At 51.3% G+C, this 24,388-nt stretch overlaps 6 protein-coding genes across 6 annotated transcripts; 4 read left to right on the forward strand and 2 right to left on the reverse strand.

Moving 5' to 3' along the window:
* Positions 1 to 620: 620 nt before the first annotated feature.
* BO88DRAFT_464556 (SRR1 family protein) lies at positions 621 to 1,819 on the forward strand (the record flags this gene model as incomplete). The annotated part of the gene is made up of 3 exons (XM_025711331.1): positions 621 to 928; positions 1,007 to 1,624; positions 1,687 to 1,819. 3 exons carry the CDS (start codon positions 621 to 623, stop codon positions 1,817 to 1,819), a joined length of 1,059 nt encoding a protein of 352 aa, XP_025561632.1.
* Positions 1,820 to 2,632: 813 nt separating this feature from the next.
* On the reverse strand, positions 2,633 to 7,731 carry BO88DRAFT_444656 (fatty acid synthase alpha subunit FasA; the record flags this gene model as incomplete). The annotated part of the gene is made up of 3 exons (XM_025710127.1): positions 2,633 to 2,924; positions 2,977 to 7,652; positions 7,701 to 7,731. The coding sequence occupies 3 exons, from the start codon at positions 7,729 to 7,731 to the stop codon at positions 2,811 to 2,813; spliced, it is 4,821 nt and encodes a 1,606-aa protein (XP_025561633.1). The 3' UTR covers positions 2,633 to 2,810.
* Positions 7,732 to 8,803: 1,072 nt separating this feature from the next.
* Positions 8,804 to 15,472, forward strand: BO88DRAFT_367852 (fatty acid synthase beta subunit). The gene is made up of 4 exons (XM_025704087.1): positions 8,804 to 14,295; positions 14,339 to 14,821; positions 14,870 to 14,985; positions 15,030 to 15,472. The coding sequence occupies exons 1-4, from the start codon at positions 9,147 to 9,149 to the stop codon at positions 15,420 to 15,422; spliced, it is 6,141 nt and encodes a 2,046-aa protein (XP_025561634.1). The 5' UTR covers positions 8,804 to 9,146; the 3' UTR covers positions 15,423 to 15,472.
* Positions 15,459 to 19,963, reverse strand: BO88DRAFT_426536 (FAD/NAD(P)-binding domain-containing protein; the record flags this gene model as incomplete). The annotated part of the gene is made up of 3 exons (XM_025708909.1): positions 15,459 to 16,255; positions 16,318 to 16,970; positions 18,576 to 19,963. 3 exons carry the CDS (start codon positions 19,961 to 19,963, stop codon positions 15,459 to 15,461), a joined length of 2,838 nt encoding a protein of 945 aa, XP_025561635.1.
* A 754-nt stretch (positions 19,964 to 20,717) lies between these two features.
* BO88DRAFT_71966 (uncharacterized protein) lies at positions 20,718 to 21,421 on the forward strand. The gene is made up of 2 exons (XM_025713081.1): positions 20,718 to 20,976; positions 21,045 to 21,421. Exons 1-2 carry the CDS (start codon positions 20,795 to 20,797, stop codon positions 21,187 to 21,189), a joined length of 327 nt encoding a protein of 108 aa, XP_025561636.1. The 5' UTR covers positions 20,718 to 20,794; the 3' UTR covers positions 21,190 to 21,421.
* Positions 21,422 to 22,049: 628 nt separating this feature from the next.
* On the forward strand, positions 22,050 to 24,052 carry BO88DRAFT_390759 (fungal specific transcription factor domain-containing protein; the record flags this gene model as incomplete). Its single annotated transcript, XM_025704967.1, has 5 exons — positions 22,050 to 22,248; positions 22,300 to 22,555; positions 22,601 to 23,132; positions 23,180 to 23,800; positions 23,853 to 24,052. The coding sequence occupies 5 exons, from the start codon at positions 22,050 to 22,052 to the stop codon at positions 24,018 to 24,020; spliced, it is 1,776 nt and encodes a 591-aa protein (XP_025561637.1). The 3' UTR covers positions 24,021 to 24,052.
* Between the last annotated feature and the right edge of the window lie 336 nt (positions 24,053 to 24,388).

Consider the following 24,388-nt stretch of genomic DNA (forward strand, 5'->3'; position numbering starts at 1 on the left):
CGCATCCCGGCGCATGAAGAGCGACTACAACTCCAATCAGCTACCACTCAAATGTTGGATGAACCCCCAAACATATGAAAATGATCACAAATTAACCTAGAAACCAATAACATGCCCTCTTCATCATGAAACAGCTTATGCACGTGAGACTATATTTATAAAATAATCTACATTAATTAATATCCCTGCTGCTGCAAACCTGACCTGCACCCTAACTTAGCGCTGCTGCTCTGCATCTAGTTATAAATATATCCCCCTAATATTACTTAGTATAGTAATCCAACACGTTCTATCTCTGGAAACCGCACTATTCGGGTGATATTAATAGGGTCCAACCACTTTAGTGAACTACACATGACCAATCACCACCCCCGGAAGTTTCCAACAGGTTGGAATGGATCGTCCGGGAACATGCTGGGCTGGGATTGACAGCGGTTGCTGCCGCTGCGGCTATACCCATCTATTTCTGGGGTTGGCAAACATCTATATTCAGCTGCTGCATGTTCTCAGTGATGTAGTCATGGCTTCAATATTTAAGTATTCTGGAAGTTCCCGTAGAGATGGTATTCATCGACAGGCACTTATAAATCAAAGCATCATCCAGAAATCAACTCTTCGCAATGGCAGCCATCGAGTATCCATCCACCCCAGCTCCTATCCCCCTCCACCATCACCAAGCAACCATGGAAGCATCTCGATCTTCCGATGCCGAGAGACGACAGGAGGAAGAAAACCTAGCCAAAGCCAAAGCTAATGTCCAACGTATCATGCAACTTTACAACTCTGGGAAGCCACTATTTACACGGACACTCTTGAAGGACCTTCACGAGCAGATCATTCAGGGAAAAGACAAAGTTAAGATTCCAACTTGGAATGATGAGGCAAAAACATACAGCCTCGAAGTCCCTAAAGACCTCGCCGGAAGATGGTAAGTCCATCTGCTCCAATCAAGCACAGTCTGTCACTCTAACAGAGGAAACAGGCGCAGATATAACATCGACTATAGCAGCATCCAGCGCTTAACACTGTTCGACCCACACCTTCTCGATCTGCTGTTGGACCCCCCGACCCCCGTCTCCATTACGTATGTGCTCGACCCAAGCCCGCCTGGCGTCACCCTCAAAGTGATCGACGATACATTCAAGCTGGTTCGCCGGGAATGGCAGGAAAGCGAGACATGCTCTAACCTAGAGAACTCTTTCGTGAAACCGAGGTTTGATCCGGAGGCAATCACAATTACCAAAATTGTTGCCTTTGGACTGGGAACCCTCGGCAAAACCAACCTCGGGCAACTTCCGGTCCGCTCTTATGCCCAACATGCTGCTACGTTGACTATTGCCGCTGTTTTGAAAGAACGGAATATAAGTCAAGGACTTGATGTGCAGTGCTTTAGCCAGGATCCGTGGTACAATGAGACAGATATTGAGTTTCTGGGAGGTCTCGGTATCACGGTGCTAAAAGACCCCGAGGGATTTTTGGAGATCGATGAGCAGACGCTGGTATTCTCGGTCGGTCCCGATGTTCCCGTTAGGCAGATCGTGGCAGATGTGCAATGGCCGGCTGCTATGGTTTGGAATAGTCCGCTTTCAGAGGTACCGATAAATCGGGGAATGTATTGGGCGCGGTGAGTTATTCTTCTCTTGCGTCCATACTTTTTGTTCTTGCTAATATGTGATTTATGTGTAGTAGTCCGATGGAGGCTGATCCTGATTCAGAGAGAGTCGGTAGTATGCTGCGCAACTATGACGGTGTGCAACTGGACGATCAGGCTGATTATTTGGGAGACTTGACTGTTTATGCGAGAAGGCCGCGTTCTTAGTATACAAGCGAGGAAAGGGTGTGGTTTTCTGTGCTTCGGTAGTGCATGTGACAGAAAATTTCATAGTCATTAGGGTTTTGCTTTTTATGTGAATAGTACTGCGGTGATAGGTTCCCTATATTCCGGTTATTCACAATCAATGTCCACCCTATTGCACATTGATGGCATTATATATCTAGCTCTGCATGAGCCTCGTTAAAGTTATAGTATAGTCTCGAGATATCCCAAAGCGTATAGCAAAAAGTCTAATCCATCCAGAAAATGATATCAACTCTCATCGTAATGATAGATCCATTCAAGCAACATTGTTGCTAAAAGGTGTCTGGAGAGGTGATCTGGTACTAGCAGCCGATGTGTCGGCCAACAAAGCTAAAAAGCTGGTTCTAGGCTAATATGCAAATTGACTGCGCCGCTTGCGGGTTGCTTAAGAAGGGATCAATGGTGGAGTCTACGAACCTGGACGATGAAGCAGGGAGCTTCATAGTGAGAGGATAATGCGTAAATTCCTGTTGGCTGATTGTCCCTGAATCTAAAGACGCAGAGGATTATAGGTCTAGATAATTTGCATCAACACTGAAATTCGCCTGTAAGACAGTGAAATTCATTACCACCAGCTGTATAAAAGGGACACAAGGTTGTTTATTGTAATTCCTTGGAGATACTCTGCCATTCATTGACGCGATGCCATAGGAAAGCGCCCATGGCACGTGATCGGAAACCGGACGATCCCTTATCCGTTGTGGAACAAGTCCGGCTTCACTTTCCTTCTTTTTCTCTTGCACACACCATCTTTAGCTCTACTCTTGGTTTCCTGCCAAACTAGGTGTAATCCTTGTATTTCCAGCCAGGCGTTGAACTCGGTAATCAGTTTTTTTTAGGATGAAACAGACCTTATGTGCTATCTATAAAGATTATCACTGAGACTGTCTGGAAACATCACTCTACTTCCTGATTGTCCTGGCACTAAGAATGACTGGGGCCGATAAGTCACTCAGGTCCACCTGGCTAGCGCTACTGCAGCAGCCACTTCCCCAGAATGGCCGATCGCCAATTCAATCTTGCTGATACCCTTGGACATCGCTACAGCGTGAGCGTGTCCGTGAAGCTGAGCCATGTTAGTTGATACAGGCAATCAATGGTGTAATGGCCAAACATACCTTGACATAAGGATTCCCGCTTTCTTCCAGGATCTCGATATCTTGCATTGCAGCCCCTGCACCCATAGAAGGCACCCGGAAGCTTTTGAAAACGGCCTCTTTGGCACTCCACCGACCCGCAAATGCGGAGCGCGGGTTCGCTGCCTTAGAACAGTAGTCCCGTTCTGCAGGTGTGAAGTTGCGCTGCAGAAAATTGAGGTTCTCAATGTGGAGGCTCATGATCTCCTCCACGTCGACTCCAACGCTGGTTGGTGTCGTTGCACCGGAGCGCCGAGTAACACGCTCGAGCAGAGACTGAAGAAGCGCAGCGGTGACATCGGATCTCTCGCCTACACTATCTGGACTAGGAGCTTTAACTGGAGTCTCCGCCCCGAAGGAGTCATCAGCAGCTAAGCGACTGTCCGGGTTAAGGAAGACACTGTGCATAGTCTCAGCGCTTTTCCACGGTGGATCACATTTGACTTGGACCAGCGAGCTCTTCAAAAGCCGCGTGACAAATTTCACGTTGGCTGTTCGCTGCCTCTGTAACGCTCGAGTTCGGTAGTCTTCAAATGTTGCAGTCGGAACCGCCGCGAAGACATACCTGGGTGTTACTACCACGGCCAATGCCCCCTTTTGACCAAATCCGAAGGAGGTGAGCATGATCGCCTTCATGTCAGGCACCGTCATCGAATCCATGGGATAGACCAGATGCTTAAACTGTCGGAGCTGTTCATCTATATTGTCTGCGTTGCGGTTCCCTGGGACTATGCTGTCGCGGAACATTTGTATGCAGCCGTTAAGTTGCCAGGCGCCTGCAGCTGCCTTGGGGTGCCCTGTCACGGATTTCTGACACACGCATAGTAGTGGATTACCTCTCCGTCGACCCAGGTGGTTCATCTGAGTGTTAATTACCTCTCCCTCGTTAAGCTCATTAGCTCGGGTTGAAGTCCCATGGCTCGAAACAACACCTATGTCATCGATCGATAGGGCCCATGTTGCTAGTGAGGCTCTTAGGGGAGAGATGCTGGCATCCTGCACGCGGATACTGTTAGCCCACCGGTTCTGGGCATCTCGTAGCCTTGATTTCATTCTTTCTTCGGTTGCACAGATGGTACTCTCAGTTTGGCACGTGCTGCTCACTTGCCCATCCCATGCTTGCTGACGAATTTCGGCTACCTCTCTTTCGAATCCCGCACGTCGAATTTCAAGATCCAGTAACGGCGAGTGCCGGGCGTCTGCTGATTCTCGTGCAGCCGTCAGGATGCCCTTGCCTGGGGCCGGGATCGATCGGCCGATTTGATCACTCGCCATTTGCGTGTAAGCAACAATGCCATAGATTGGCAGCCCCATCTCAAGGGCAAGATCAGCAGCCATCACTATTTGTACTCCACAGCCAGCTGACTCTGCAAACCCGCTACGGGAGCTTGTGGTAGGGCGAGAGAACTCTCCCGGAAGACGACCTTTAGCCAACTCCTCTTTGGTATTTGCAGTAGCCTTGATGCCGGCGAATTCGTAAGCGACTTCTTCTCCAAAATCATCGCAACCGCCAACAATAGCAACTTTGCACTTCCCACTCTTGATAGCTTCGCATCCGCTGTCCAATGATTCTATGGCTGTGGCACATGCCCCGACATGCGTCCTGAGTGGACCCGAGGAAGAAAGAAGGAGCATGTTCACCCATGCGCCCATGGTGTTAGAAAAGTGATCAAGTATAATATCTCCTTGGACTGGCCGATCGAGATACCGGTCGCGGTACATGCTCTGGATCGTCTTCATAGGACCGCCCCCAGTACCTAAGCAGTTGGCTACCTCAGAGACCTGAATATACTGATACATCTGGTACGGATCTTGGATGCCAGCGGACAAGAATGCCTCCGAGACGCAGCAAAGAGCATACAAAGTAGTGGGGTCGGCCTCCTGAACAATATCCCCGGGAATGCCGTATCGCAAAGGGTCCCATCCCTTGGGGACCCTTCCGCCCACTAAAGGGTGGAAAGGAATTGCCTTGGGCACCATTACCACGGCACCCTTCTTCATGAAGACACGATAATTGTCCGAATTTAAGATTGGTTGGACAAAGACATGGTCCCCATGGCGCAACTTGAATGCTTCGGCCGCTGACTTCGAGCTCTCGAACGGCGGCAGATCATCTTCGATCGCAACTTCATGCATGAACTCTATTCGTGATGGATCGTAGGTGTTGAGTCCATCAGGTTCAATAAAACGAAGGCCGGAGTTCTCTATAATCTGCTGGTGGTACCTTTCAGGAATCTCGTCATCCGAGATCGGCTCGCTTGTCACGACATCGATCCATCCAACGTATGGCTGGCCCTTGAGATCGCCTGTAATGTGTCTGATCAGACCCATCATCCAAGCCATCTCAACGTAACCTTCTAACGAGAATTGACCCTGGCTTTCCATTTCCCATCGTGTGCGTGAGCTTCCCCATGGCCCAAGCTCTGAGAATCCTACGATGACGACCGTTTGCGAAAGGTCAATCATTCCTTGAAGATCGGGAAGCCTCGCCATCATATCCTCCTGTCTCGCTATCGAAGGGAACCCAATATTGAGGTTGGCTCGCTTATTCCTTACTTCTGGCTCCTGTGCATGAGAGTTTGCCTGCTGTCCGTGGAGGGCTGCTTCGTGATGTATCTCCTCTTCCGCCAGAACAACACCCAAACGAAGATTTTCGGCCACCGCCTTACGACTCGCTGCGATATGTTCCTTTAAATTCCACATGGCCCCAAATCCGCCAGTTAGATCTGCATATACAGGTGTCTCTTCGGCAAGAGCAGTGATGGCCGGTGATAGCAGCGCCAGGATATTGAAGGCCATCTCGGCCCTGCTAAAGGTGATGACACCGAGCTTCTCCATCTCTGCTGCTATCATATCCGATGAGTGCATCAATCCAGTTCCCCGAGTCCACCCCATGACGGCTCCACAGATAGTGGCATACGTCGACCAGCTTTCGGAGTGGAATCGATTGAATAAGGACTTGAGTCCAATCTTGGCCTCCGCATAAAGGCCGTCTCCACCGAATGTCCCTTCATTGCATGACAAGGGTAGAATCACCATCGTCGGTCTGGTGTTTATGCGTCGCTTTTCCTTTTCGCGACAAACGAGACCCACCAGCCGCAGGAGGTTCACAAGCATCCCTCGGAGGGCAAGTTCCTGACGGCTGCCTAGAGTGTCGGGCTCACCGGTTTGTGGAATAGCGGCAAACGGAATGATGCAATCCACGTCATTACCAGCAGATGCTTCTGCGCCGTATATATGTCCGATTATAGCCTCACAGTCTTGTCTGCTGGCTTGGTTCATTGGGAGTAGCGTCAAACTAGCCCCGCGAGCTCCGTACTTCCTGAAGAGACTCTGGTAGAACCTAGCGGTCGTGGAGATTGTACGGCTTGTAGTGACAAGGACCCTTGCACCACCGGCAAGAAGCCCTTGGATAATCTCTGCAGCAATGGAACCGGGACCGGCACCTGTCACAAGGACTGTTTTACCAACATAACTGAAACCCGTGGTGAGGCCAGCATCCATCACTTGATGAAGCATCTCAGTAGCTTTTGCGTCGTACGTCCAGTCCTCATCGACGTTGCGTGTTCTAATGTGCACAAAAGGGGTGGGCGCTTTGGTACCGGTACGAGAAAGATAACCTCGGCGGATTACGTCCGCGTAGCTGCATACCGAGCGATTTGTTTCCGTATATTCCAAACGTCCTGAGCTGCGGATACTGATACTTGGCATCAAAGGGGGCAATGTGTGGATGTGTACAGGGTCAGTCGCTTGAGCCCGAATTCCTAACTTCAGGACTTGGTTCAACATCACAACATGGCCTTTCATCTCGCAGGCTGTGGAAGTCGACATCTCCAGTCGATGTAAGATGATATCCGTGCAGCCAGGGTCCCAGCGATTCAGAATCCGACGTAGGCGACCACCTTTCTCTGAAAGCACCGCGTCTTTAGATCCCTGTGAAATCGCATATATCCACTTAAGCAGGTCTTCACGGACCCAGTTCCACGAAGAATCATAGTGTCTGACTTGCTGGAGATTAAAGCTAGGTCGGACGCCTTGTAGGAACTCCTCGCCAAATTCTGCATTCCACTGGTCCAAACTTTCTTGCAAGTCTGATATATGATCCACCGACTGTGCCGAATCCTCAAGATCGCCAGGCTTGATCTTCAGATAATCTGCAAGCAATTTCAGCTGCTTGTGTTGGAGATCTTGTTGTTCCTTTCGAAGTTCACTGAGCGCCACTGCATCTATTGGAATGGGCTCCGAGTATCCATTTTCGTTATCTAGTCGTCGCTGCGTTGGCAACATAGTTATCCCTTCGAACTCCGCGTATTGACCAACGAGGTTGTCCAGATATGCATGCGCGGCCCCTGCATCCGCCAGACGAGATGACGGCTGCACAGTAATGGCAAGGCATATAGGAATCATTCCATCAGGGCCCTCCAAGCCCCACTTTGAATGCATGTACATCTGTGCTGATCTCTGGTTAAATCCTGCCGGCATTTTGCTTGATATAAACCTGGATATCAATGCCGACATCTGTTTCCCAGGCTTGCCCGAAAATCGTCCCTGAAGTGCTTCCACTAGGTTGGCCAAGGACATATCTTCCATGCTTTCCGGGACGCGGCCAAATTCGGCGACCAAATCACCTATCAGCTCATTTTGAAGAGTGGACTTTCCTGGAGAAGTCAGTATGTTGACCATGAAGTATTGTTAATGGAACCCACCTCCCGACAAATTCCGGATCGTCGTGTCCATTGGCACTTGATCGAAAGAGCATCGCAACTTCTGACCCGTGATCGCTAAGAGAATGTGACGCGCCGAAAGTGAAACTTTGGCGCTGGGTACATGAGCAGAAGTCTTTATAGGGGTGAAAGCCAGGGATGCTGCTACTGATTCTGACTCTCCATCAGATCGAGAGCCTTCTACGGCAACGGCCAATTGAGTCGAAGTCGATGCTGAGGTTGTCCTTTGAATGGTGGATGGCAGCCGCACAGGGTCTGGATACTCATAGAGTATTCTGTTCCGGTCATCTTGATACGAAATAAATTGCAAATGCGACCACTGCGATGGAGTATGTCGATCATGATGTATAGAAGCGGACTTTCTAGCCATCCTTGTGAGCGTACTCCGCGGGCCGATCTCGATGAACCGCTGCACTGGCGATGGTCTCCGGAGAAGCTCGTTCTGCGTTTCGATCCTGAGCATTATCAATGGCTGAATCGCAAATTAGTGGGAAATGGAACTCACCATCTTACTGGAGATGCTAGCTGATACCTATGAGCGGCGTTCAACATATCGCACTTGTGCTTAGGAGAGTCAGGGAACCTACGCAAGTAGCTCGATGAACAACCTGTACGCCAAATCTTTCTCATCATGCCTAGTGGCTACCTTGCTGTGGGTGGGTGAACCTACTATCCCATTGGGAGCCATGGAAACAAGCTCTATGGGTGGAGAAGTTATCAAGTCGGCGCTTGTAGGTTCCTTGCTAGAAGGCTTAGAGCGTTGCGAGATTCAGATTAAATTTGGGGCAGGCGCATGAGAGAAAAGTCGGCCAATTACATTCTCGATAGGGACCATCCTGGTAATAGGCGAATACCGGAGCCACTACCGCCTGGTCGCGATGTGAGTATAGAAAGACTACCCCCGACGACTGCGCTTCATGTACATCGACATCTAGGCTGCCAGATGTGGAGGTGAAAAGTACCAGGTCTCCTGGCCTCTTTTCTACTGGAGTCTATTTCCAACCAGTCACAGGGAACCTGACGTGTTAAAAGCCTCCGGGTGGCTAGGCACTAAAACTCCGTCTGCGAAACTCCGGGGAGGACAAGTGTGGGTGCAGGGCTGGGCCTGGCCAAACTCCGGCCAGGCAGAAGGGTTTCAATAAGATTATGCAGAAGAAAGTGGGCTGTTTCCCGTCATTGACTACCCCGGATCAGCAATGCATCTACACACTAGTGGAGAAGATTACTGCAGGAAGAGTCTGACCCCATATCGCGATCTCGAACTGACTAGGAGCGCCGTCGACAACGCAAAGGATGGACTAGTGTGTGCTGCACGAAAGTCTACCTCCGACTCCAGAGTGATGAATCAACGAGTGGACTATGTTATGCTTCAAAATGAATCACTGAAGATTAATAACTGGCTGGATCTTGCAAAATAGGGAGGTCGGCATGGCACTTGAGATTTCCCCTACTGGTGTGGCATATTCAGCACCGGCAGATGCCATGTGCGCTGCTCTATCGCCCTCGCCACCAGTGTCTGATACGTCATGCCCTGCTCGTTCTGTTACCGTTGACCTTCATTTCGATCTTTTAGACATCAAGCTAGTTTTACCAATTCCTGTCAAGCACTTCCCATGCATCCAGTTATATAGAACGGCGTTCATATCGCATTTCTCTTCGAATTTTCACACCAATGTTTCGCAGGAGTCACCCTTGTTATGTTTGGCTTTCATTGAGTTTCTTCTTGCCCAGCAAGGGCTTTCCAGGTATTCACTAGCAGCTGTATTGCGAGCTTTTGAGGCCGAATTCTTGCACGGCGATAACGAGATACATTGCCTCATCGCGGAGTTGACTACGGTCGCTAGCGAACGGCAGAAGTGGTTAAGGATCTATTACGATGCTGTTGAGGCCAGTGGTGATATAACATGTACTGCCTCGCGCAGCCTTTCCAGGGGCAGCGCTTTATTAGACCATGTGCAGGCTAGTGGATTTCGCCTAATGGCCGTATTTGGTGGCCAAGGTGAGGCAAGTCGGACATGTGTGCAGGAGTTGGCAGACCTATACACCACATATAGGCCTCTACTGGAGTATTTTATTCAGCAGACTGCTACTTTACTTTCTGAACTTTCTAGGCTTCCAGATTCCTGGTTCAGTCGCCGTGGACAGTCACTGGACTTGATGACGTGGATCAGCGACGTATCGACTATCCCAGAAGGTGAATACATAGCCCAGGCTCCAGTCAGTGTTCCTGTTATCGGGCTGCTGAGCCTGGCACGATATACAGTGACCTGCCGGGTTCTGCACATGGACCCAGGGCAGCTACGTGCGATGCTTTCGGCAACTACCGGGCACTCGCAAGGTTTATTGATATCCACAGTCATATCCGCGTCCGACTCCTGGGATACATTCTATACAAACTCTCACCTTGCACTTGAAGCTTTGTTTTGGCTTGGATTGGAATGTCACCAAACTGCGCCCAATAGCTATTCGACAGTGACCACGTCCGCCCTGAATGAGACAAACGCTGCGCCGTCATGCATGCTTAGTGTGCGGGGTGTTTCTAGGGAGCAGCTTGGGTCTATACTAGGTCGCTTGAACGAAACGTTACCGCGAGATGAGAACATCCAATCAGCCTTAGCTAATGGGCGTGACCATTTTGTGGTGGCAGGGCCAATTGCATCCTTGGTGCATTTGGATAGTCAGCTCCGGAGCATGAAAGGCCCCGACATTGACACTAGTCGGGTTCCCTTCAGCAACCGGAAGCCGGCTATTCAACATGGATTCCTACCAATCAGTGCACCATTTCATACCGAATACCTTGCGAAAGCTGTCACAGCCTTGAAGTCACGGTTTCCAGGACAATACATCGCGAAGGAGCAACTAAAGATTCCCGTCTACCACACGTCCACTGGAGAAGATTTGCGGAAGCGTTGTGGGAATATACTGCATGAAATTTTCAATGCCATTGCTCGGGAGAATTGCGATTGGCCCACAGCTTTATCTGGAGAAGAATTCGTCATGTCACCATCGCACATCATCGTTTTTGATCGCGGTGGACTTGGACCGATGGTTCAAAGAATTGTGGAAGGGAAGGGCGTCCGCGTTATTCAAGGTGGCGATCTCGAGACTCGTGACTCTGATATAGGTACCATGCGAGATCTATTCTCTCCGCGCCTGCTCGACTCGTCTTTGAGGCCTCTTAGCTGGGCTCAACAGTTTCGACCGCGTCTGACCGCAGGATCCATACGGACGCGAATTTCTAGCCTTTTGGGTACCCCTCCGGTGGTTGTAGCTGGTATGACACCCACTACTGTTCACTGGGACTTTGTTTCTGCCATAATGAATGCTGGATATCATGCAGAGCTTGCCGGAGGTGGCTACAGGGACAGCTCTGACATGACTACCGCAATCAACGACCTTGTTGCTCATATCCCCGCCGGTCGCGGTATCACCTGCAACATTATATATGCTAAGCCCCAAGCCATGCGGTGGCAGATTGCATTGATACGTCGACTGTCTCATATTCGCGTGCCTATCGATGGTATAACAATTGGAGCTGGCGTTCCCTCCATGGAGATAGCATCGGAGTATATTCGGACTCTCGGGCTGCGCCATATCAGCTTTAAGCCAGGATCGTTGTCAAGCATTCGACGGGTGATCGACATTGCCAGGGCACATCCCGACTTTCCAATCATACTGCAATGGACAGGTGGGCGTAGCGGAGGCCATCACTCTTTCGAGGACTTCCACGCTCCGATACTCAGTACTTACGCGACTATTCGACAGCAGCATAATATTTATCTAGTAGCTGGAAGTGGGTTTGGTGATAGTGAAAGTATATACCCTTACATAACTGGGCAATGGTCACTACCCTTGGGTTATCCGTGCATGCCTTTTGATGGTGTGCTACTGGGAAGTCGTTTGATGGTAGCTCGGGAAGCGCACACCTCATCTCCTGTCAAGGACATTATCTTCAGGACATCTGGTGTTCCTGACTGCGACTGGGAGAAAACGTACTCTGGACCTGCTGGTGGAATCATCACGGTACAATCAGAGATGGGCGAGCCCATCCACAAGATTGCAACCAAAGGTGTCAGGTTATGGGCAGATATGGATCGAACCGTTTTTAGTTTGCCTCGAAAAGACCGCATCTCATACCTGGAAAAGCATCGGAGTTCGATAATAAAGCGCTTGAATGCCGAATTTGCCAAGCCGTGGTTTGGCCGCAACAGTTTGGGTGACATAGTGGACCTGGATGACATGACTTACACTGAAGTGTTGCATCGTATGGTGGAGTTGATGTATGTCGACCACCAAAAACGGTGGATTGACCCATCATATATTGACTTCACCATGGCCATGGCCACTCGAGCATTAGAGCGCCTCATTCGTGTTGATACCCTGGAGTCAGACCTCACACGATCGGTCCTATCCGAAGCTCCGATGCAGTTCCTCGACGCCTTCACCGTTGCGTGTCCTAGTGCTTCCCACGAGATCATGAATCCAGAGGATGTTTCTTTCTTCTTGATGAGGAGTAAAATGCCAAACCAGAAGCCAGTCAACTTTATACCTGCTTTGAATGATGACTTCGAGTTTTATTTCAAGAAAGATTCACTTTGGCAGGCAGAGGATGTTGATGCTGTTGTCGACCAAGATGCTGAACGAGTTTGCATCCTACAAGGCCCGGTGGCAGCTCAATACTCCATTCGGCAAGACGAGTCAGCAACAGAAATTTTGGACAATATAATTAGTGGCCTCGTTGAACGTATGCAGCGTGATAGCAGTACCGACACCTCTTCGCCTAGTTCAGGCAGCGGACTGATCACGCCAGAGTCTTGGTCCTCAGTATCGGGTGCCAAGGAGATTGCTATGGACGAGCTCGCCCTCTCATCCACAGCTTCGGAGACTACAGATGATCGTTCCCTTTCAGTGGGTGCCGTCATTACCAAGAGCGAAAACTTACCACCGTGGCTACGGGCCATCTTCGAGGACAAGGTCATCTCTCGAAATCGACGACGCCAAAAGAATCCATTTCAGCAGTTCATCGCATTGTACCCGGACACAAAGGTTCGATACAATGCTGAGCATTCAGAGGCGTGTGTGACTGTTCAAGATCCGTGCGGAGCTACTTCTCTCATGAAAGTGTTGTGTCTCGATGGCCTCGAGATCAGAGTAGATCTCTACCCTCCTCAAGTCTCTGATCCACTCCAGTTGGTGTGCCGGTATGATCCCAACGGCATCCCGTTCGCGCTTACTGAGATCACCTCGAAGCGAAATGCACGTGCGAGGACTTTTTATAGTAATCTGTGGATGCAGAAGGCAGATATTGGTATTCAGGAGACTTATCACGGTCGGGAAATGATTCTCACACGCGAACTGGTGGATGGTTTGATCGCCGCGGTGGGTCCGGCATTCCCGGATTCCCGACTGATCAAAACAAACTCGGATATCCTGCCAATCAGCGCTGGGATAGTCATTGCGTGGGACGTTATCACCAAGCCTTTGGTAACTGGAGAGATCGATGGTGATTTATTATGTCTGGTTCACCGTTCTAATATATTCGAGTACTGTGCCGATGCAGATACATTACGTGTTGGCGATGGTGTCAGCTGTCGGTCGCGGGTGCAAGCTGTGTATGTGGAGGATGCAGGCAAAGTGGTTGTTATTGAAGCCCAAATTATTCGATCGGGAAAAGCGGTCATGAAGATCACATCTACGTTTCTGTATCGAGGTTCATTTCGCTCGGAGTCGACATTCAAACGGGAACAAACGCAGTGGGCACTCCATATCAGGTCAGCCCTGGAAGAAACGATCCTGCGGCGTCGCCCGTGGTTTCAGCTGCACGATACTGCCACAACTCTTGTAGGCAGAGATCTTGTCTTCAGTATAGAGACTCATGAAGTGGACAAAGAGAGTGGTTTCAAGAGCCTTCGTGTGACCGGAACCGCTTGCTTAGATGATGGTGGTATTCCGGGTCAGGAGGTCGGATTTGTTGACTTTGCATGCGCTCATTGTGTTGGAAATCCAGTGCTGCAATTTCTCGAGCGCAGAGGGGGTCCAGTGAGCAAGCAGACAATGCTACACAAGCCAGGGTGGACTGGTCCCTCATCTATCGATATCCAAATGCCAGTCAGTAATCAAGCATACGCTGAAGTATCCACGGATTTCAACCCGATACATGTGTCGACCATTTTTGCCTCTATGGCAGATCTCCCGGGCACAATATGTCACGGGATGAGTACCTCGGCAGTTGCGGTAGCGGCATTAGAGCACCTAGCTCTCGAGGGTGATCGTTTGCGTCTTCGACAGTTTGCAGCGAAGTTTACCGGAATGGTTATGCCACTGGAAAAGCTGGTCGTCCATATACAACATACTGGAATGATCGATGGGCGTATGCGATTGACAGTTGAACTTGTCCGGAAAGATAGCCAAGACAAGGTGTTGGAAGCAGAAGCCGTGATTGACCAGCCTGCAACCGCTTATCTCTTCACTGGTCAAGGCAGCCAGAGCAAGGGCATGGGCATGGATCTGTACCAGTCAAGTCCGGTGGCCAAAGCTTTGTGGGATGAGATTGATGCGCAATTGTTTGCGTCGTATGGTACGTAATCTGCTGATGCTGCGACAAACGCTTACGGAAATAGGCTGGTCTGTTTTGGACATTGTCAAGAACAATCCAAAGTCGTTTACCGTCCACTTCGGAGGCAAGCGAGGTCGCCAAATCCGACAGAATTATCTTGCCATCACTACGGAGACAGTGCTCGCCGATGGATCCCGTGTGGAGACCCCTGTTCTGCAGGGGCTCAGTCCATGTTCGACCTCTTACACATTCACTGATTCACGGGGACTGTTATACTCTACCCAGTTCGCCCAACCGGCGATTTTGCTATTTGAGGCAGCGGCAGTAGCCGACCTCCGTAGCAGGGGCTACATATCACCAGATGCAATGTATGCGGGACATTCGTTGGGAGAATTCGGGGCGTTGTCCGCTCTGTCCAATTCAGTTCCCATGGGAGCTCTGGCAGAGTTGGCGTTTTACCGGGGACTCATGATGCAGGCATCTGTGACAGGGGGCAACGGGAACGCCTACGGAATGGTGGCGGTCAATCCTAAGCGTGTTGGACGATGTAAGTTACACGAGGTTGCTACAGGCTGGGCTTGGGCTAACTGTTCAGTCTTTGATGAAGCAGGTTTGAGTAGGCTGGTGCAAAGGATTGGTCTGGCTAGTGAGGAGCTTCTCGAGGTAGTCAACTATAATATTGACGGTGAGCAATATGTGTGTTCAGGGACGGTGAGTATTCGAGCCTCTTTGCCTTGTAAATGCTAATGTGTTAGGTGACCAATCTTTGCGTGCTTGGGCGGATGCTGGACCACATCTCTCAGTCCGATGGATTGGAGTTACAACATGACAATATAATCCATCGGCTACTTTCTAAGGCAAGAGAATTATCGCCGCCGATACAGCTTCGACGAGGGCAAGCCACGATTCCACTAGAAGGTATCGACGTGCCCTTCCACTCGAGTCACCTGCGGTCAACTGTGGACCGGTTCCGACAGTGCTTGCTCCGACCGGGGTTTCTGGAGGGAAACGTGGATCTGGAGGCACTGCGACGGTACATCCCCAATGTAATGGCGCGACCATTTTCAGTGGATGAGGAGTATATTCGGGAAGCATACGAGAGGACACACAGTCCCGTCCTAGAAGAGATGTTAAGAAAGGGTGTGTAAATAGATACCCTAGAATTCTATCACTGCAATGGCTAGCTAGTTCCACAAACACCAACGATATTGTCTTTCCACTTCTGCCACCATCGCATCCACATTAAAATACCACACCCGATGACTCCTCTCCTTGATATCTGCAAACGCATGATCCATATCCGCCCCAATACTCTCATCCATCCACTCATACGTCCATCCCACCTCGCGACTACTCCTCACCAACCACTGCGACCGCTCGTATCTCACCCTCGAATACGCCCTCACCGCCGCCTCCAGCGGCCCATTCACCTCCACCCCGCGATCCACATCCTCCCTTGCCCTCCTAATAGCCGTAACCAGCGCCAACGCATCCTCGACCCCCATCCCCGCTCCAGCTCCATGATGCGGCGACGACGCATGCGCCGCATCCCCCACCAGCGCCACCCTCCCTTCCGCATACTTCGGCACCGCACTGTCATAAGTATCAAAAACAGCCCACTTATCCAGCTCCTCAGGCAGCAGATCAATCACGGCACGCACAAACGGACCCCATTCCTTGAACGCGTCCACGACTTCGCTCTTCTTCGCTGGTGCCGTCATTCCGCAGTGCATCCAGTCACTCGGATCCTGCACAAACGCAACGACATTCATGAGCTGCTGCTTCGCGACAGGGAAATGGAGCACATGTGCTCGTGGTCCGCAGTGCATGTGTTGTCGGAGGGCGCGGTAGCGGCCTAGCTTGCTGATTGCAGTGGTCATGGGGACCAGGCCCCGGAAGGCGAATTGGTGGGTGTATTGGGGTTTTGTCCCAGGGTAGAGATGAGTGCGGATGAGGGATTTGATGCCGTCGCAGGCGAGGACTGCCATCGTTCTTCAATACCATGTAGCTAGGGATTAATTATCGATGGGAAGAAGCACATACCAAGATCACATTCCACCCTCCCCCCATCACTAAACCCCAATTGTATCCTCCCTGAAGGAAGATTCTCATACCCTTCCACCCGCTTATTGTATTCCACTACTCCCCCTGGCATAAGTTTCATCACTTCATCGAGAAACTGGCCCCGATGACATCCTTCAAACCCCCTTGGGCCGGCATACAATTTGTAGACTTTCCCGGAGACGTGCACACCTTTACCCTCATCCTCGCCTGCCCTATTATTATTATCATCTTCAATTCTATCTGAATAATGACCCCCTCTGATCCCCCTAACATACACACCTCCTCCCTCCCCATCCTTCGACATTCCCCCGACAGCAATATCCTCCGTATACGTCCTAAACCCATCCACAAACCGCATACAGTAATCTGGATCTTCCGCTTCGCCGTTAAGTGTCGCTACGCGCGCTACACACTCCGCGATGCGGGCGTCCATGAGCGTCATACATTTCCGCGCGCAGGTCGTGAAGCCAATTCCGGCGCCGAGTTCGTGGGTTGTGGCGGATTGTTCGTAGATTTTTATGCGGAGGGTTGTTGGGTTTGAGTTTGTGGTGGAAGTGGGGATGTTGAGAAGGCCTAGGGCGAGGAGGGTGCCGATTAGGCCGGAGCCGATGATGGCGATTTCGATGGTTGGGCTTTTCTCTGCCATTGCTTTCTTGTTGATGCGTTGTGATGGGTGATGTGTAGGTCTGATATGATAGACGATGTAAACTAATCATCTAGTGTATACTACTAACTTAACAAGTTTACTAGCATTGAGTATTGCTTGCATAGTAAACAGTAGAAAGTAAGCAAGGAATGCTTAACCATGTTAAGCATCCCCATCATCCCAGTCCTAGCTAAAACCAGTGTGTAACACTAAACACAGATTAATAGTTACACAATATGTATGTACCCCAGGAACCAAACCAACACCCCCACACGAACCGATTTTCATGAATTGAACCAGGACCAGCATCTTAGCTTTCTTGTGCTACGTCACACAGTCCGCAGTTCGTTCCCCCTCCCTTCTTCCGTTGGTTGTGGTGTTGCACAGAAACTTGGAGTACAGGCTAGGATGGAGTTCCCGAATGAAGGAATATCTTTGCTCGGAGGGGAGGGGGAGAATTAGGCGTGTGGTCGGGTTGGAAATATCGCCATTTCTATCCCTTGTGTTTTCTTTTCTTCTGTTGGTTATAGTTATTGTTGTGGTACAACGGAAGGAATGCCAGTGATGTTCATGAACCGAAGCGCGAAGATACGCCGCCCGTCGGTAGGGTTGGAAATATATTCCGGGTCACATACTTACCACCACTACTTAGTACTGGTATCCTGGTAGTGTGTCTCATGTACTAACTGAGTGATTTCTTTCTCTTTCAACATGAAACCCGTTTCACCATAATCCATGTCTGTCACACCTGTTCCTTCTTCCCCCTTCAATGTTGCACAAATGAGCCCTGAAGAACATCACTCTGCTACTTGTTATGGTGAGCTGTGTTGTGTTGTATTGGTCCAGTCCGGTCCGGGCCGTACGGACGGGCGAGCGGCGACGGAACAAATAAATGAACCAAGGAACGGAAAATATTGTACAGGCGGACAGACGGGAAGATGAAACGGCGTTTACAACATTTCTAATCCCAATTAAAATGCTTAGCTAGTATCTGAGGGGTAAATGTGTGGTGGTTTAATTCTCCGGAAGTCGCTCCTTCGTAAGGAGTTGTTACACTGTGGTTTGTGTGTTCGGGGATATGAATGCGGGAGTTTGGTTGACGGACGGGTCGGGGATTTCTATGGGTTATTGTCAGGGGAAGGGTGTGTAGGACTGGGAAGGGGAGAGAACAGGTCAGATAGGTGAGTAGTGTAGAGCTCGGGACAGGAAGTGAACTGTGCTTCTCCTTTGCTTCTGCTTCTGCTTCTCCTTGTGGGAGTGCCGATTACGGAGGTTGGGATGTGGGATTGGAGTGGGGGTTGAGGTGCATGTTGCATGTTGCAGGTGGAGTGTGAGGTGTCATATCTGGAGTGAGCAGTTTAATTCTACTTCGCTTCGTAGATGGGGGTGATTGTGCTGGGAGAGGCAGGGGCAGCGATGGGATGTTGAAGGCAGAGGGGGAACGATAATAGATGGGAGTAGAGATACCCCCATACTGTTGGAGGGCTACTGTGTTATCTACAATTGAGTTCGAACTACTGTAGATCGCGAGTCATGTCTATCTCGTTATCATTTACTATCATGGTATGTATACTACTATCACCCAATATACTCCACCCACTCTCTCCACCGCTCATCCTCTCTCAGCCCCTCCATCTCCCATCCATCCAAACACATTAGCACTTCTATTCCCGTCTCTTGACGAGATTCCTCGTCTCCCACACTGCCATACCAATCCCCCGCCGGTCCGATATAGCAACCGCCTGGCAATACTCCCCCTCCCGGGCGACGGACTCCCTCACACCGTCCTATTGCACCCCCCAGGCTCAATCGATCATAGTCCACATGGGCGATACTGGAGCAACTCAGATCCGTAACCGGCTGAAACCCGCCTCCGCTGTAGGCAATCTTGCTCTTGTCTGGCTGCCGCGCCAGAAACGTAGCGTAGTCGCGCACAGCATCCAGCGTGCGTAGCTCGGCAACTTGATCCCGAAGCTTCGCAGCCAGCGTTGCCAGCGGCAGCGAGGTGATCTCGCCCAGCGGGAGACGCAGTGTAGCGGTACGGATCATGTGTCCCATGTAGGCTGGGGAGAGGTGCAAAGTACGACGGAGGTCCATGGCGCGGGAGATTTTGGAGACGTCAGTAGCAGCGAGCGGGCTGGGGGAGTGGTGGAGACGAGTCAGTGTTAGTCGTTGCCAGATAAATGCCGTGAGTGCATCATTGGGGGTGATCTGCACAGGGGAGCAGTGTGACGGGGAGGAGACGGCCTCGGCGTAGATCGCCTCGACGGCACGTCTGGACAAGTGAAAATAAGCCCATTGGAAGGTGGGGAACAGTGCTGTCAGGTTAGGGGGGATCTTCTGCATGAACGAAGGGAGATACTCGCAGTAGTCGTAGCGGAGGGGCTGGCTGTCATCCAGCAGGGAAATCAGATCCCGGCGGTCCAAGTTGCCCTCGGTGACCTCAGCCTTTGGGATCGGTTCGCCCCGCGTGAGACGGGCCAGTAGCGAGGCGATTTGGAAGATGCCACTGGCGTCGATGATGTTATGCTGTGCGGCTAGGGTGAGCAGGAACCCTCCATTCAGGATGTTGGCTTGGATGTCGAGCACGGGGGCGGGTTCAGTGTCTGGATAGGGGATGGGGAAGACCGGGTGGGGAGGGGAGAAGTGGGTGCTTGGCATTTGGTTGAAGGGGAAATGTGCCGTTCGCAGAGTGTTATAACTGGGGATTTGGGGATCCGAGCGATGGTCGACGTAGCGGATAATGGGGGATGTGCGAACTGGATAAGGCACGACTTGGTAGGCACCGGACGAGGTGGGCGAGGCACCCGTCTTGATGACCTGGCCTGCCAGAATGGGGAACAGGGTTAGCAGCCGCTGCGCGGCGGATTCCAGGTCAATGGTGGGAGTGGTGTTGGAGGCGAGCTGGAAACAGAGGATGGCGTGGGTGTAGGACTGAAGGAGGGGCAACTGGCCCAGAATGTCCTGAGTGTGAGCCATGGCGATTTGTCAATTGTATCGCGATTGATTGCTAGATTGATTGCTGTTGATGACAGTGATGATAGGGTTGATGGAAAGCCCGGCTGTCAGTGGTGGATTGCCATCGCGACCACGCTTGTATAAATAATGCATAAACACCAAGAATAAGAGAAATCACTGGTCACAGGCAAGTTTCACGAACTGCCAACCAGTTTCACAGTCAGATGGCCGGTGCCAGGCAGTTTGGTTCTGAATCCCTTCCAGCATGGCAGCTGTAGGGGCGGTCAACCCGCATGCACAACAGATCAATCCATTGCTCTGTGCGCATTGTCCCTTTCTGCTCTGTAGTTTTCCCACTTTTGGTAGCAATATTCCTCGTCTAATTTCCCTCAGTGACATGGTGGCATTTTCCGTCTGAAGGATCCACCATTTTGGCGCCAGTATCGGCCCGTCCGAATTGGCAAAAAGCAAGCATCAATAGTGGCTCCATTTTGCAGGCGATCCTCAGCTGGTGATCCACGGGCTGATCGATCTCGGCCCGATTTGGAGGTCTTCTTCTGTCAATTAGCCATTTCGAGTAAGACTGGTCTCGTCTGGAATTAGTTGCCAGTCAGTTGGGACCAGGTTGCAGCAGTGGTTCAATTGTAATGCAACCAGCAGTGGATGGGGCCCACGGGAGAGACGAAAAGGGGACGCCACCAGCCCTGAAATGGTCACCAGAATCACAAACTTTGCACCTTCGCTCAGCTTCCACCGCCCACAACGCTAAACCCCACCGAAATTTAATATAATGCTCATTTATGCCAGACGACTCATCGCTCGGATCTCGATTCTACACGCACGCCAATCAGGATGGTGCCATCCGACCGGCTGGCCCGAGCGGATCCTCCAGTCTCTGATCTATCGGTGCGGATCCTGCCACTAGCGATGAACCAAAGCTCATCCCGACAGAACTTTCGCCTCCACTTGTTGACAAAATCACCACGTATCCTGTCCTTATTTTCCGCGGGTCGCACAACTCGCCATTTCTTCAGGTCGGACGGTCCCTCACAGACTTTAAATGAACTGCAGCTGCCAGTCTGACACACGAATCACTGGGTAGTTTCTTTGCTCCTTCCTCTCTTCTCTCCGGTGTGGTGGACAGCAGGTTGGCTACTATTCTCCTGCTTCTCACTGCATTCCCACTCCTACTCTGTCCTTCCCTGCAATCAGCGTCTCTCCTGCACCACCGGTGGGTCTGGCCCTGAACAATGGGCCCGGTACTTCTGCACCTCGTGCAGTCTGTGAATCCACTAGAGCAGCTCGTGTGCAGTGGTCCCTGTGGCTGGCTGATTACCCATCCAGAAGCCTTGTAGTCGGAGATCACCTTGGAGGTCTGTTCCCACTGATAGCATGATGTCGGTGGCTCCAGTTTATCGTGGATCCCCCGGGAAATAGGACGATTATTCACTCCTAAACCGGAAATACAATTACTCGTAGAGACAATAGTTTGAGGGACAGCAGAATCCGCTGCCAACTTCTGTCGTCAACTTCCTGTCACCCGGCAAGAAGCTGCTGTGCCTTGCTCACGGTAGGAACCCGTCCAACTAACAACCAGACCAGACGTCAGGGTCTGTCTCTTGCTTTCTTGGTTGGCCTATTGTTGGATGCGAGCTGCTTGCTGCACTGCAGGTTGCTGCAGCTGCAGGCCTGGCACTTAGTATCACACGATCGTACAGCAGATCCCCTCCATGGCGGGCCTCTGACCGTGCCTATGAGCTTAATAGACAAAAGCAAAGCAAGCCACGGTGGTTCCATCACTGCCCTTCCTGCTCACTGGGTCTTTTGCCGCCTGCCAGCCCTTCTCGTCTCCATCCCCCCTCTCAGTACGCTATCGCGGGTCGATCCTCTTCGTTGGATCTTATCACGGCGGCGCCTGTTCATCACATAAGCTGCTGCTGCTGCTCCTGGTTGTTCCTTTGAATTTTACTGGTGTGTTGCCGCTGCAGCCTCGACTCCTACAGGCTATAAGTGCTAGGCCACACTTCCACCCCAACCCCAATTTCTCTGCGAACTGAGTGTTTCCTGTCTGTTTGTCTCTTCACCCCCTTCGACCATCACCGCTAGGATGGTCTCGACTCCTACTATTTCCCGCCAGCGACCGGGATCCGCTTGTGAGGAATGTCGTCGTCGCAAGGTTCGCTGTGACCGACGACGTCCCCAATGCCAGGTCTGCTTCGAGACGGGCATCGAGTGCAAAATCAATACCACGAGGCTACCCCGGGGTCCCCGTAAGGGACAGTTACGGACCCTTCGCACACGAATTGGTAGGTGGTGCTTTGAATTCACGTCCCAAAGACAGAGACTAATCGTCTCAGCCGCACTGGAACGATGTCTGGCCGACCAACACCCCGAAATCAACCACCAGATGGCCAGTATCTTTGACGGCACAGTCATTGACTGTGACAGTGAAGAAGATCCGCTACGAGACCTGCCTCCGCTGCCCGATCCCATATCAGGCACGATGCCCGATCAGTCCAGCGATGACCGCCGGACTGGGACGCGATCTCCGCGATCGCCCGAATCTCCGAACCGGCCTTCCAGCCTCGTGTCTGACTTGATGCGAGCCGATCTGTACGCTTCTCTTGGATTATTTGGAATACCCACTAACTAGTGCAGGGACCAACTCTACTTTGATCGGGTGCACCCTTTCGCCCCTATTTTGCAACGCTGGCGCTACCACACCTGGGCGAAGCAGCCCAAGAAGACGGAAGCGCAGACCTGCCTTCAGTATGCCATGTGGACGCTGGCGGCCAGTATGTCGGCCCAATTCCAGTCTCTCCGTGACCGGTTGTATGCAGAGACGCGCCGGATGCTCGACTCGCTGGACCTCCAAGGACCCCCTACGGATACGGCGCCCGGGATCGAGCCAGCACAGGCTTGGATCCTCGTGTGCATCTACGAGTATATGCAGCAATCGCCGCTTCAGGCATGGATGAGTACGGGGCGATGCTGTCGGTTGGTCCTGGGGATGCGACTGTATGAGCTGGATGACCCGAACAGTCCAGTAACGATGGCGCGCGAGCATGAGACGGTGCTGGTGGACTGGATTGGCTTGGAGGAGCAGCGTCGGACGTTCTGGATGGCCTACAGTCTGGACCGGTTTATCAGTTTCCACAACGGGTTGCCGTTCACCTTGGATGAACAGTTGGTGAGTGCCCTCTTCATTCTTCATCACGAACACTTCTAACGAAACAGATCACTACACGCCTCCCTTGCCCTGAAGAAGACTTCCAAGCTGGACAGCCCACCTTGACGTCCTACCTGTCCGATGTCATGTCTCCTTCTCCCCCTACTTCTCCTATTCCCACTGCAACCACCATGCCCTCTCCCACTGTCTTTGGTCGATCCTCTCACTCTCAAATCCTTCTCCCTCACCCTCCACCACCTACTCCGACCGCCACTCCGACCCTCGGCCTCCCGGATCCGCTCTCCTCCTTCACCGAACTCATTCTCATCGCCACCATCGTGGGCCGCGCTCTCACCCACCGCCAAACCGTAGCCGTTGAGCAAATCCACCCGCCCAACTTCACCCACATCCCCTCGGACAACTTCTGGACGCGACATAACTATCTACACGAACTGCTCACCTACCGCATTGCCACATTGTCCAGTTACCCGCATGTCGATCCTATGCTGATATTCGCCCGCATCGTGGCCCAAAGCATGGTGCTGTTCCTGCACAGTGTGCTCGAGAGTATTACCTGGAAATCCGGGGACCACTTGCTGGGGATCATTGAGTTTGAGCGGGTGTGTGTCCTGGCGGCACACGAAGTAGTGGGGTTGGTGAAGATGCAGGGGCAACTGGGATATTTTAAGGTAATTCCCTTTCCCCCACTTTACATGCGAAGCAAGCAACTAATGGCCTTAGGTGCATCCCCTTACACCGATCCCTCTGATGATGTGCACCGAGTTCTTCTCGTCGCACGGGTACCTCGATCCGTCGTTCGAGATGATGATGCATGAACTGGTCGAGAGCCTGCATGATCTGGATAGGGTGAAAAATCCCGTGCAGAGTCCGCCATTGTCGGTTCAATAACACCCGTCGTGGGTTTCATTTGTTGTTCTGTTTCAGTCTGATTTTGTCATTCTTTTCAAAGGGTTAGGGTATGGTATGGTAGCGTTCGGTGTAGTCGACTGGTCGGACCGGACAAGCGGGGAGTACTCGGGTTTCATTCTTTGGACATTGATTGGGTTTTGCGAAGCAGTTGCGATATGTCATCTGCGAAACTTTGACCAAAGGTTAATTACTGTACCATTTGCTAATGGTATCATCCGTGCTGGTTCATGGTGGGGAGGCAGAAGAGAGGAAGCAGAAAGAGAAAGTAGACGAACAAGAAACCTACTTTCTCGAGTCAAATAGAAAGATAATATAATTTACAATCCCATTATTTAAACTACTTGAAC

This window comes from Aspergillus vadensis (genome assembly GCF_003184925.1).
Source record: "Aspergillus vadensis CBS 113365 unplaced genomic scaffold BO88scaffold_15, whole genome shotgun sequence".
NCBI lineage: Eukaryota > Fungi > Ascomycota > Eurotiomycetes > Eurotiales > Aspergillaceae > Aspergillus > Aspergillus vadensis.

What these genes read in the sequence shown, in the direction of transcription:
- BO88DRAFT_367852 (XM_025704087.1), top strand. Translation starts at nt 9,147, where the DNA reads ATGGCACTTGAGATTTCCCCTACTGGTGTGGCATATTCAGCACCGGCA. An exon ending in TCCTAAGCGTGTTGGACGAT is followed by an intron (nt 14,822 to 14,869) that starts GTAAGTTACACG and finishes CTAACTGTTCAG; the next exon opens with TCTTTGATGAAGCAGGTTTG. An exon ending in AATATGTGTGTTCAGGGACG is followed by an intron (nt 14,986 to 15,029) that starts GTGAGTATTCGA and finishes CTAATGTGTTAG; the next exon opens with GTGACCAATCTTTGCGTGCT.
- BO88DRAFT_71966 (XM_025713081.1), top strand. Translation starts at nt 20,795, where the DNA reads ATGGTGCCATCCGACCGGCTGGCCCGAGCGGATCCTCCAGTCTCTGAT. An exon ending in ACAACTCGCCATTTCTTCAG is followed by an intron (nt 20,977 to 21,044) that starts GTCGGACGGTCC and finishes ATCACTGGGTAG; the next exon opens with TTTCTTTGCTCCTTCCTCTC.